The 11690-nt window shown below is 40.2% G+C and overlaps 2 protein-coding genes across 2 annotated transcripts; one reads left to right on the plus strand and one right to left on the minus strand.

The window, feature by feature from the left end:
* Positions 1–3982: 3982 nt before the first annotated feature.
* Positions 3983–4571, minus strand: MRPL36 (mitochondrial ribosomal protein L36). The gene is made up of 2 exons (XM_042869364.1): positions 4500–4571; positions 3983–4379 (listed from the first exon to the last, which is right to left on the minus strand). The coding sequence occupies exon 2, from the start codon at positions 4367–4369 to the stop codon at positions 4064–4066; it is 306 nt and encodes a 101-aa protein (XP_042725298.1). The 5' UTR covers positions 4370–4379; positions 4500–4571; the 3' UTR covers positions 3983–4063.
* Positions 4572–4612: 41 nt separating this feature from the next.
* On the plus strand, positions 4613–11172 carry NDUFS6 (NADH:ubiquinone oxidoreductase subunit S6). Its single transcript, XM_042869363.1, has 4 exons — positions 4613–4791; positions 6934–6987; positions 9878–10000; positions 11028–11172. Exons 1-4 carry the CDS (start codon positions 4648–4650, stop codon positions 11091–11093), a joined length of 387 nt encoding a protein of 128 aa, XP_042725297.1. The 5' UTR covers positions 4613–4647; the 3' UTR covers positions 11094–11172.
* The last annotated feature ends 518 nt before the right edge of the window (positions 11173–11690 follow it).

Raw genomic sequence — 11690 nt, forward strand, 5'->3', positions numbered from 1 at the left:
CAACTACATTTAAGCTACTGGTACAGATTCTGAGGTCTAAATGAATAATCTGATAGGCTGTGATGGAATGAATATCAATATCTGAATGGATGATCAGCCTTATTAAATTGAATGGGACAAATGCATTCTTATTTTGTACCTTAAAAGTAATTTGATAGTTTTCATCAGTGCATACAAAGTACGTCCAGCCTTGCTGATTCAGAGTTTAAGAGCTTACGCTGCAGATATACGTCACCAAGTTTTGGTAATGAAGTCTATCTCATATCAAATGCATGGAGTTCATTGAAACTTGAGGAAGACTTTGGCATTACTCTGAACACATTCTGAACATGCTCCCATGGCGCTGTTGCATCCATTCACATTGCTTCCTACTAGAAAGCAGCCTGCTACTCACCTTATGCCTTATTAAGAGCACTTGTTTTTTGTATTTCTTGTTGTAAATCTGTAATTCCAACTTTTTGTTTTCTTTGCATAGTTAGATTCACAGATATTACAGACAGTTCAATCACACATTTCATTTCCCTACAAATGAAAGCTTCCAAACGCTAGTACTTCATAAAAGCATGAGCAACTACCTTTAAAGTTAGCCCTTCATTTGTACTTTTTTTTTATTTTCCAATCGATATATGATAAAATATTTGGAATAGCTACAAGGTGCATACCGAACCAAAAAACAGCTACTATTTTAACTGAGTCTGAGAAATAGACTTCGGAGGTGTCAGAATCTCAGAAAGTCACCTGTCAATCAGCTCACCTCTGTGTGTACCTCCTTGATCCAAGCAGATACAGCTCCCCCAGTATTACATTTCCCAAAGATTTCTTCCCCACCTGTCATTACTGACAAGCCATTGTTCTGTATTCAGCAACCAATGCAGCAATTCCCATACACATAAAGTCTGACAGTCATTAATATACATGAGTGCTACAATTTATCCTCCAGTTGACCTAAATACACATCCACCTGTTACGTATCGAGAATGTGACAGTCTCATTCCCTAGGACAGTTTTGAGGAATTAAGCAAGTTCAGTCACTCACAACTGCAAATTATTTTCATAACTGTACAACGGAGACAGTCACAGGAGACATCAGTTGTCACACTCCCACTCCACTGTGGGGATTTAAAGAATGAAGAATTACTGGAAGGGGTATCCTAACACAGTATCAGCAAGAAACTAGAGGCTGAAACTGTAATTGGAGCCCGTGTCTTATTCATTACCTAGTGTAAGAATTCATCTTCTTATGCTATTGGGTCCTATTTTCCCCCAAAACCACATTTCAGTCTAACTGCACCTCTCATCACTGCCTACCTTTCATCTTCCGCCCTTAGAACATTGTGCAAAAAAAAAATGAAATAAAAAGAAAAATCATACAATTATAGAACTAATATCAATAGGTATTTTTAGTATTTCAGGACTACATTTTTGGCCTGAGCAGCTTAAGCAGCAGCTGAATACCCTAATCTTTGTAAAAAGCTATTAAGTAACACAGCACCTGGAAAGTCTGCAATGGAAGATGTAAACCCTTAGCTATCAACAACAGGGCTGACTGACATAACTGACATCTGACTTCGTAGTAGTCGGATGAACCAAAAATGAACACACAGCTCCTCCAGCTCTAGTCACCTTCACAACATCACCTAGATTACAAAAAGATATGAAATCTTTATTTTTCTACCTCTATAACAATTTGTGGGCATCATCAACAACAAAAGCCTACTGAGAAACATGAAATTCAGTACTCTCAATTAATAGACAGAAAAACAGAGACAAAGGCAAAATCACTTTTTCAAGATTATCGAGCAAGTAAATGGCAGAGTATAATCACAATTCCAAGCCTTCTAGTTTATAATCCTATAATCCTCTTTCCAAGAGTCTGTATGTGGTACCAACTAAACTGTCTAAATGATGGCCATAAACACTCCATTCTTTTGAACCCTCCACCCAGGTATCACAAATCGACCATTCAGATGATGACACATGAATAATCCATAGCCGTATCAAACAATTGATATTACTTCAAATTTTAAGTTTTTGACCAGCACTAAATTCAACAGTTTTAATTGAAAAAACATTTTTTCTTAATTATAAGTTGTTGAAACAGGCTGCTGAGTCTGTATTCTACAATAACCTAAGCTAATGCTTTGGGCTTGAAGAGGAAATGTAAGCATAGTGTTTTGTGCACCTCTCTCCAGTACAGTAATTGTACCTATAAGTTTCATTCCCTGTTGCAGAGAGGAATTATGACTGGATTTAACAAATACCAAGCTGATATGAGTAAACGTGCCCCTGAATTCCACACGCAACTACATTGTGATTCAAACTTGTGATCAATTGCTACTCCTATCCCTAACAATTCAAACTTACAGATCTCCCTTTTCAACATTCAACGCTGCTCAGTCTGAAATCCAGCACAATTCGTTATATAATCAATGAATATACAGATGTTATAATTAAGAAATATACAAGTTAGGCTTACCCTTGTCCTGGGCTCACCAAAAGGACTCCAAGAGGAGTGATCTCCAGAAGAGATCCTTCCCCACTGGTAGTCAGCTCTTAAATGGGGTCTTCCCGTGGCGCAGCTGAATTGCCTTCACCTGTGCTCCCAGGGCTGACTCACTGCTCACCTCAGGTGGTCAATCAGAGGTTCAGGCCATGATTCAGCAATTCTCATACATTTGTCTTTTAACAGGGCACCAGTCTTTTATTTCTGACAGAATCATGGAGCTGGATGAACTGTTTGAGAGGCTATTACCTTCCCCCAGAAATCTCACAGACTCACTTCATCAGATGGGCAACTCGTTTAACCCATGGCTCAGTCCCAGCATATTCCCCATGATCATCTAGAAAAAGGGTTGAGAAAATCACTGGGTTTTCTAAACTTATTTATGCTGTTTACCTTAAAGGGATCTTAATAGCTACACTCATCAACTACTATAGGGGTTTACAACATATGGGACTTTTTTGCCAAAGGAAAATATACACCAGACACCTAAAATAAAAGGGAACTGTCAACTTGAATTGGAAAATTAGAGCTTTTAAAGACTCCAGTTAGATTGCTTAATTGGTAATGTGCATTAAAGCAGGAGTAAAATTTTCCAGGAAATTCTTCTGCTTACATTTAAGCACGCAAGCATTTGGAAAGTATTACTACAAAAGTAATGCCTCCTATTTTACTATGCTGGAATACAATACTAGAGGTAGATGTTGGCATGGTATGGCCGTAGAGGCTGAACCTTCTCAAAAATATTCCATTACATTTTGATGCTGTGAGACAGACAGACAAGGAACAGTATGACAAAATGGGGTATAATGTAGAAATATGCATTTATTAAGGTTTCAGCAGTGGCAACAGTGAAGTGAAAGACATGAAAACACTTTTTCAATGCAGCGGAATACTGGTGGGAAGGTTCTATCTCTACTGCCATACCACCAACATCCACCTCTCACACTGTGGGACAACATAATGAAGCAGGAGGAGCAGCCCACTATAAATCAAAAGTTGAAACATCAACTTTCAGTATAACATATTTTTTTTCCCACTATAGAGCCCAACTACATTTTATACTGTTGGTTCTGTAACCAGTTTTCAACATTAAGGTTTTCTTAATGGAAGAATTATAGTGTGTTGTAATAAGGCACTATCAACCATATTTATTTTTGTTTTGTTTGGTATGAAGCACAAATATATTTCTGAGTCAGAGGATTTCACTTCACTCTAACTTAAAAGTAAGCTGATAGTAAGAGAGACTTTGAGGCTAAGAAATTAAGAGGTCCGGAGTTGTGTCTTTCCATGTTATTTCTCAGCATCTGCGGTTTGAAACAGGGTCAGTGCAGTGACTGCTACACTACAAATTTCGGTTACTTCGCTTTTAGAGCCAAGATCCAACACCGTCACTTTCTGATTTGTCCCCAGCAGCCAGCTGGGACAACCAGGGAAGAGGGAGCGATCCCGGTGACACGGACGTACATACAATTCAAGGCCTTGCACGCAAGCACCACGTTTATTGCTTTCCTCCCTTTTGGGACACACTCCCAGCCACTCACGAGCGCCGCACACACGGGGCTACAGCTTCCGTTGCTTGTGCCGGGGATTGGTCTTGCAGCAGACGTACAGCCGGCCCCGGCGGCGAACAATATAGCAGTCCTTGCAGCGCCTTTTTATCGACGTTTTAGTCTTCAGCCCCGCACAGAGCTGCAGCAGCCCAGGCAGCGGCGGGCCGGCCAGCAGTACCCGCCTGCGGGCGGTCTCCCCACTGCACAGCGGCACGGGGATGGCCGCCATCCGCCACGGTGGCGCCAGCGAGCACAAGGGCGAGCGGCCCAGCGAGCGGAGCGGCCCGGCGGTGACCCTGGCCAGGAAGGACAGCATGATCCGCGCCCTGCGGGGACAGCAAGTTATGAGCGCACCGACCGCCACCAGCTCCTCGCCCTGCTCCACCCTGCCCCTCTTCTCCCTCCCTTCAGTGAGGCGCAGCGCGCGCAGCCCGACCGTTACCGACCCCGCCGCCCCAAAGAACGACAACCGCTCCTCTTCCCGTCGGGCCGAGGGCTCCTTCCCGCGTGAGCCGCGCGCACGCGCAATGCCGAGACCAGGCGGAAGAAGGGGCGGAGGACGCGTGTGCGCCCGCCCGCCGAAGCGGGCTCAAGATGGCGGCGCCCTGGGCGACCTTTCACTGCTTGCTGCGGCCCTGGGGGCGGTCGGTGCTGCTCCGTCAGGCTGCTGCCGTCTCCATTCGGTTCTATGGTGTGCGGGCTGCCGCCACGGGCGAGCTGGTGACGCACACGGGGCAGGTGAGGGGCTGTGGCGGAGGGTCTAGTGCTTGTAGGCTGAGGGCTGGGAGCAGCCCGCTAGGGAGCTGGCTGGGTGCGGGGAGCTCTAGATTTTCTTGGGCGTGGAGCCAGGCAGGCAGTAGCTGAGGGAACGTTTTTATCTTATGTCGTTGCGAAGCTACACTGTTTGCATTTTCTGCCCTCAGAAACCTTGGATAGACTGAACCCATCCATGATCTTGTGTTGTTGGTTTTTTTTTTCCCTCTATGCTCATGTAGCCATCTTGCAAATCCCCTTTTTTTGTGGCCTGAACAAAGTACTCCGTAGGCAAGCATTTTCTACTTGTTTCCCTTTATTTTGAGTGTATGTATGTCACTCCATAATGAATGTCTTTATTTATTTCTGTAGAACCCACAGCAGATACGAGTGTGATAATATATTTGGTAGAGCAGATTCTCAGCTACAAAGAGCTACTTAACAGTATAGTCACCACTATTAGCTGTGCATTTTGGCCAATGATGAACGAACGTTTGCATGCTGAACTCATAAAACTCTGCACCAGCCAAGGTGATTTGCTGTTGCCAGTGCTGAAACGCAGCACCTACTGCCTCACTGTGTTCTTATGCACTGTTTGGTCTCCATCAACGGTGAGCATGCATCCACGAATGCCAGTGGGTGCTACTTTTTCCTCATAGAGAAATTTGATGGCATGTCCTCGCTTCATCTTCATTTCCTTGTTAGATGCCGTGTTGTCAGACTGCCACACTGCTGTCATCTGTCACACAGTGAGAAAATGTAATGGAATATTGTCAGGAAGGTTCAACTCAGGAGGGGAGTCAGCTCTTTGAAAGGATAGATAGATAACAGCAGGACAAGGGGAAATGGTTTTAAGTTGAGGGAGGGAAGATTTAGGTTGGATGTCAGGGGGAAGTTCTTAACAGAGGGAGTGGTGAGGTGCTGGAACAGGCTTCCCAGAGAGGTTGTGGATGCCCCGTCTCTGGAGGTGTTCAAGGCCAGGTTGGATGGGGCCCTGGGCAGCCTGGTCTAGTATTAAATGGCAAGGTTGGTGGCCCTGCATGTGGCAGGGGGTTTGGAGATTCATGATCCTTGAGGTCCCTTCCAACCCTGACCATTCTGTGATTCTGTGAGCTTCTACTGCCGTACCACCAACATCTGCCTCAGATGTTGTGAGCCAGTGTAATTAAACAGGAGGCATTACTTTTAGAGAAACCCTGGATATTAATTCTGAGTTATTGCAACTCTGTAGTTCATTAGTTCTGATTAGAACCTTCTTGTAACACGTTTAATTCTTGACAACCTATTCCTGTTAGGTGATGGTTGAATCTTTAAGTTGATCCATGAAAAATGCAGAGAAAGTTCTTTGGAAATTAAATGTTTGCAATGTTATGAACCAGAGTATCCAGACAGCATACAATTTCTGTCAGATAACTGGCTTACAGTAGAGTTGAATGCTTCCTTATTTAATGCATGCTATAGAATTCGTTGTTGTTGGATGCTACGTAGTCAAAACTTGTGTGCATGTTTTTTTAGTCATAAGCATTGTAGTTAAAAAACAAAAATAACATGTTGGCAGATAGGAGGTAATCTTGTTTAAGTTCATTTCTTGTATTCTTCAATAAATATATACAAGCTGAGTATGGCAACTAGAGAGAGCCATGTAATGTTTTGTGGAGTTCTGACAGAGGTGTGGCTGTGCAGTTGATGTTGGAAGGCCATATATATGGCTACTTGACTGTTTTTCATATATATTAGAAAGTTTTATTTTATTCATATATATATGTGTACATACATAAAAAAATAAAACTTAAGTTTCGTAGTTCAGTTCACCTTCCAGATGACACTGTGATCAAGGAACAAGTAATAAATCTGTTGGTGTTTCTGGTCATTGCTAAGGCTTCTATTTACCAGCTTTAACCACCTCTGCCTTGTTGCTTCCTACCCCTTATCTTCTGTTTTCCAACCTATGTTTTCTTGAGGAGAAAGGGGAATTGTTGTTTTTTTTTTTCCTGTGCAGTGCATGCTGGCAAGATGAAACTTGTGAAGCGCTTTAAATAATTTAATCATGATAGTGTTCTTAGCTTTTGTAAGCTTTGTTTGTGGTCAAGGCTTTTTAAATAACATGAAGTTTGCTTCATATTTCAGGTGTATGATGAAAAGGATTACAGGAGAGTTAGATTTGTTGGACGGCAAAAGGAGGTAACCTACTACTACTTTCTCTCCGAGGAGTGGGAATAACTTTATTAATGTGAACTACCTGTCAATTACTTGGATTTGTAGCATGTTTTAGTTTTAGACAATCTTTTATGTGCTTACAATGTCTTTAGGCAGGAAAACATTGCATATTATAAAAGATAATCAATAATAGCTACCCAGAAAACACATACTAGACATATTTTTGAATACTGAAACTATCTTATGGGTAAGTAGTACACTGAGGATACCAGTAATTTTTTTTTTAATGTGTATTTTGATATTTCAGGTTATATGTTACCTGTGACTTGTCCTAGAAACTCAGATTTTAGTGAAATCACAATGCTAGTATGGTTATGTTTCCATGCATAATTATGGTAACAAGAATTCTGTGACTTACACGTTTAAGAAGAGCAAAGAAATCCAAAACTCTTGATTATTCTCTCTGTTTAAGAAAGGTGTCCTTTAAGAGTAACTAAATTCAGAAAGTTCTCAACATGTAGTAGTGTTGTATTATTCGTGAGAAATACCTGGCCCTGTTTTTCTGTAGGGATTGTGCGACGTGACGTTGCTTGGTTACTGACTGAAGTTAGGCCCTTCAAACATGTTTTTAATATTTCTTCTTTTCCAAACTATCAGTTAAATTTCAAAACTGGAATAAGCTGAATAAAGACTTCCTCAGATGTTTTATCTGGTCTTGTTCACTTGCTGGCCTTTAGGAGAGAATTAAATATTGTTTTAACTCGTCGGTGTTCACCAGTACCTGAATATCTCATTAATGTCTTAGTGTTAATGCTGTAAATATGTATGCATACAAAAGACATTAAGATGTGGTAGATTTTTAACGTGTTCACACGTAAATATTACCGTTCTAATTAACTTAATTATTTTAACTATATTTTTGAGTTTTTATGTTGAATTTTCCTCCATTCAGGAGTTTCATAAGATATGAGCTATTTAACTCATACTGCATAGCAAAAGTAGGAATTCTACATGGGAAATAGTTAAATGAGAATGCCACTGAACATGTATTAAGCAGTTTACTTCTGAGAGAATCCTGATGAAGTCTTTTCCAAATGCCATGTTTGTTTCTGTGTTAGTAGGAGATGCACTTTGGCTTTAATTTTCTAGAGACTGTGGGTCCCTTGATGTGCTTTTGTGAACAGTTTATTTCTGTCTCACTTTTTGTATGAAGGAATTCTGTAGTTCATCCTTTGCTCCACTTTTCCCAGCAAATGGCAAACTGCAAGTCTGTTAAGCACCATCAAATGCTTGGTTTTAATCGTGATGCCTGAATCAAATTTGCATGGCTTTACGGTTATCTTAGTAGTTTCCCAAATGCTTTTTGACTGGTGGTGTTGAAACTTTGCAGAAGTGTCTACAGTCTTAATGCTGTCTTGTTTCTGACGCTAGCCTGCTGAGTTGATGATAGTGCTTTCTCAGTTCTCTTTTCCTTAATGTGCTCTCCTTAATCAAACTGGAGCACTTACCAGACAAATGGTCTCAATGGCTGCACAATTTGGACTGCAGTCCTTGGTTACACATGTCCTCAATGAAGTCTGACTACATGCCTTGGTTTGGCACATGGTTTCTCTGAGCTCATGCCAGGCTCTAGGAGACAAGGTCCAGGTTATTTGTATATTGTCCCTTCAGTTCTGTCAGTCTAATTGTTTGACTAATGGAATCCATGTGTTTTAGTTGAAATCATTGTTCCCTATGCGGCGTCTTGAATGTTTAACTGTAGAGAACCAGGGGATTAATGATCTCTGGTAAGGATCTCAAACAGTCACTGTGAGAAGACTGAGAATGGCAGCTATTAAACTGCATCTGCTGCAGTCAGAACAGTGTAATCTTGTTCTTGTGTAATCCCAAAGATACCAGAGAATCTAATACCACACACACCTTCCACTTCAGCGCTACCTTTCCTATTGTGCCAGCGCAGCAGCTGAAGCTGTGAGATTAACTAACAAAAAAAATTTCCTAAAACTCAGATTCCTGCATGTTAGTGAATTTTACATGCAGTGTAATAGACAATGCCTTATTTGGGGTTTCATATATTTTTTTAATAAACTTGTATGTGTAACGTTATCTTTGATAGAAATAGTTTTGTGACCTCGTTGGACAAAGGTAGCTTGAATGGAAGAAAAAAAAAAAATGCTATGGATTCTACCCAGGTGCAAGTCACTCAGCTGCATGCCTCTGACACACTCAAGGAATGGTTATATTTGTCAAGTTGTGTAGACATGCTCAAGTAAAAGTCCTACAGCCAGTGACATCCAATTCAGGAATTCTGTATAAGGTGAATTTACAGAGCAGCATAATGTTCAGATGGTTTTTTTTTTTGTTTGTTTCTGATTTGGAACAATTTGCTTTTCTAATTGTTAGGCACCATGGTAATGGTTTTTTTCAGCTTCATGTGTGCTGGTGCAATAACTTGTATGATAGGAGGCTCTAAGCTATTGGCAGTTTTCTCTCCTAACCTTACTTGTCCCACTGTTATTTTTGAGTTTATCAGCGCAGAGTCTTTTTGCAGTTTTATCATCTAGTGGCAAAAGTACAGTACAGAGGCAGCATCAGTTAAATATTTTCTATTTTCAGCTGCTTGCTTGTTCCTGCTCACCTCTTTGCTGAATCTGGCTAGGTCATGTTGTAAGCCTGAGCACTGTGTCAGGGAAAGGGGATGGTTTTTGCTGCATTTAATATCTTCAATTTGCTGATCTATTTTACAGCACCACCTAAATTGCTGCAGCTGTGGGCAAGGTGGAAGGAAACATTTTGGAGCTTCTCTAGATGGCTGCAGTGGAGCTACTTGGGGAAACAGTAAACAGCACTTGTTTTCTGTTTGGTTAACTTTACCACTCAAAAGCTTTTTTTTTGTTTGTTTTCCCTCTTGCAGGTGAACAAGAATTTTGCAATTGATTTAATAGCAGAGCAGCCTGTGAGTGAGGTTGAAAGCAGAATTATATCGTGCGATGGAGGTGGTGGAGCTTTGGGACATCCTAAAGTGTACATAAACTTGGTAATATTGCTATTCTTCATATAGCCTGTTTTACTTGTTAATTCTTATCTGTAAGATGATCTTTTAGCATGTTAATTGAACAAAGTAAAAGAGTAACTACAGAGCAGCTCATTTTATTTAGCGCTTGATGTAAAATTAAGAGAAGTTAGAGAGTTTCCGCTTGAAGTTACCAGAAATTTTTCTTGTGATGTTGATTTGTTAGAAATGGTGTTTTTTTCTTTTCTGAAAAAAGAAGTTAACTGCAAAGTACTATGAACAAGCAGTGCCTTGTAAGCAGAAATACTTGCTCTGTTTTAAGGCGCTTAGTCTAGGTGTTTAAATGCTGCATATTTTGGATCATGCAGCTTATACTGAGTGTTTCAAGTTCAAGGACTAAATGAAATGTATTTTCAGTTCATGAGAATCCTGGTAGTTCTGAAGATTGAAAGATTCCATTGTAGAGAATCAATGAAGAAATAAGGCCTATATCTTTCTATTGTCCTTGACAGTAGTGATACAGTGTCTTTCTGGGGAGTAATAACATTGAGACTACTAATGAACTCAGTAGAGTTCCAGCTGATTAAGTTTTGTTCTCAGGCAAACTCTTGCAGTGGATGACTTTGTCTTTGCTTGCTCATCTAAACTTTGGTATTTAATACTCAGGATAGTGGGAGACGCTAGTGTTCTTTAGCAGCAGTGTTGTTGCAACTCTCAACTACAAATACAGACATTTATATTTGAACAAACTAAGCATTTTATAATGAATCATTTTACATTCTTCAAAGCAGATGTTCTGATATCCTAATTCAAACTTGGAAGCTTTTCTTAGTCTTAGGAAGTTAATGTCTATAGCACACTGCTGATTTGTTGACTCCTTTTGCCCTGCATTGCACTCTTCTTCAGGAATTCTTTAGCTTTTGTTACTTTTGAGATCTTTGTGTTAACAGACAAATTCTGCAACATCTGTAGTTTAAATCTTGAATGCTAATACCTGCAGAAAGTTCTGTAAAGTGAAACTAGCAGCTTCTGTGTTTTTATATTTTTGCAGGACAAAGACACAAAGACTGGAACGTGTGGCTACTGTGGACTTCAGTTTAAACAGAAACATCACTGAATGATTACCTGCATGCTTGCACATATCTGTTAAGATGTTAATGCTTAACTATAAATAAACAGTGTGCTTAAAAGCTCAAGACGAACATTTGTGTTTATCTTAACTATGGAAAGTCCAGTCTGCACATCTTTAAAACCTACCTTTATAATTATTGATGACCTAAAAGGCATATTATCTGTATGGTACTTATTTTTGTTTTTATGGCACAAGTGTCTTGTTTGGCAGGCTTCTTTTGGACTTGAAGGTGGCATTAGACTACAGCAAAGGTGGTTTGTGACAAGTGGACTTGTATTCTTTTGAACACTGAATTGGATTTAAATGACTGGGCAGTAGATTATCCTGGAATATTGTTTTTTGGTGTTGTTTGACACTGTTAATTTGCTCATGGCTTTGAATCTAGCTATGTTCAAAAATAAAAACGATAGAAAAATAGAATATTCAGCACTGTAACATTTACAGATGTGTATCTCAGAAGCAAGACTGTGGTCTTTGAATTAAGCAGCTGTGCTTCCTTTATTTTATAAAAAGTGTGAGCTGAAGGGTGTGGATATAAGCACTTCTCTTCCATATGAGAAGATTAGAACATAAATAACTAAT

The sequence above is a fragment of the Lagopus leucura genome, unplaced genomic scaffold (genome assembly GCF_019238085.1).
Source record: "Lagopus leucura isolate 7727_CA_CO unplaced genomic scaffold, USGS_WTPT01 Super-Scaffold_100002, whole genome shotgun sequence".
In the NCBI taxonomy this organism is placed as follows: Eukaryota; Metazoa; Chordata; class Aves; order Galliformes; family Phasianidae; genus Lagopus; species Lagopus leucura.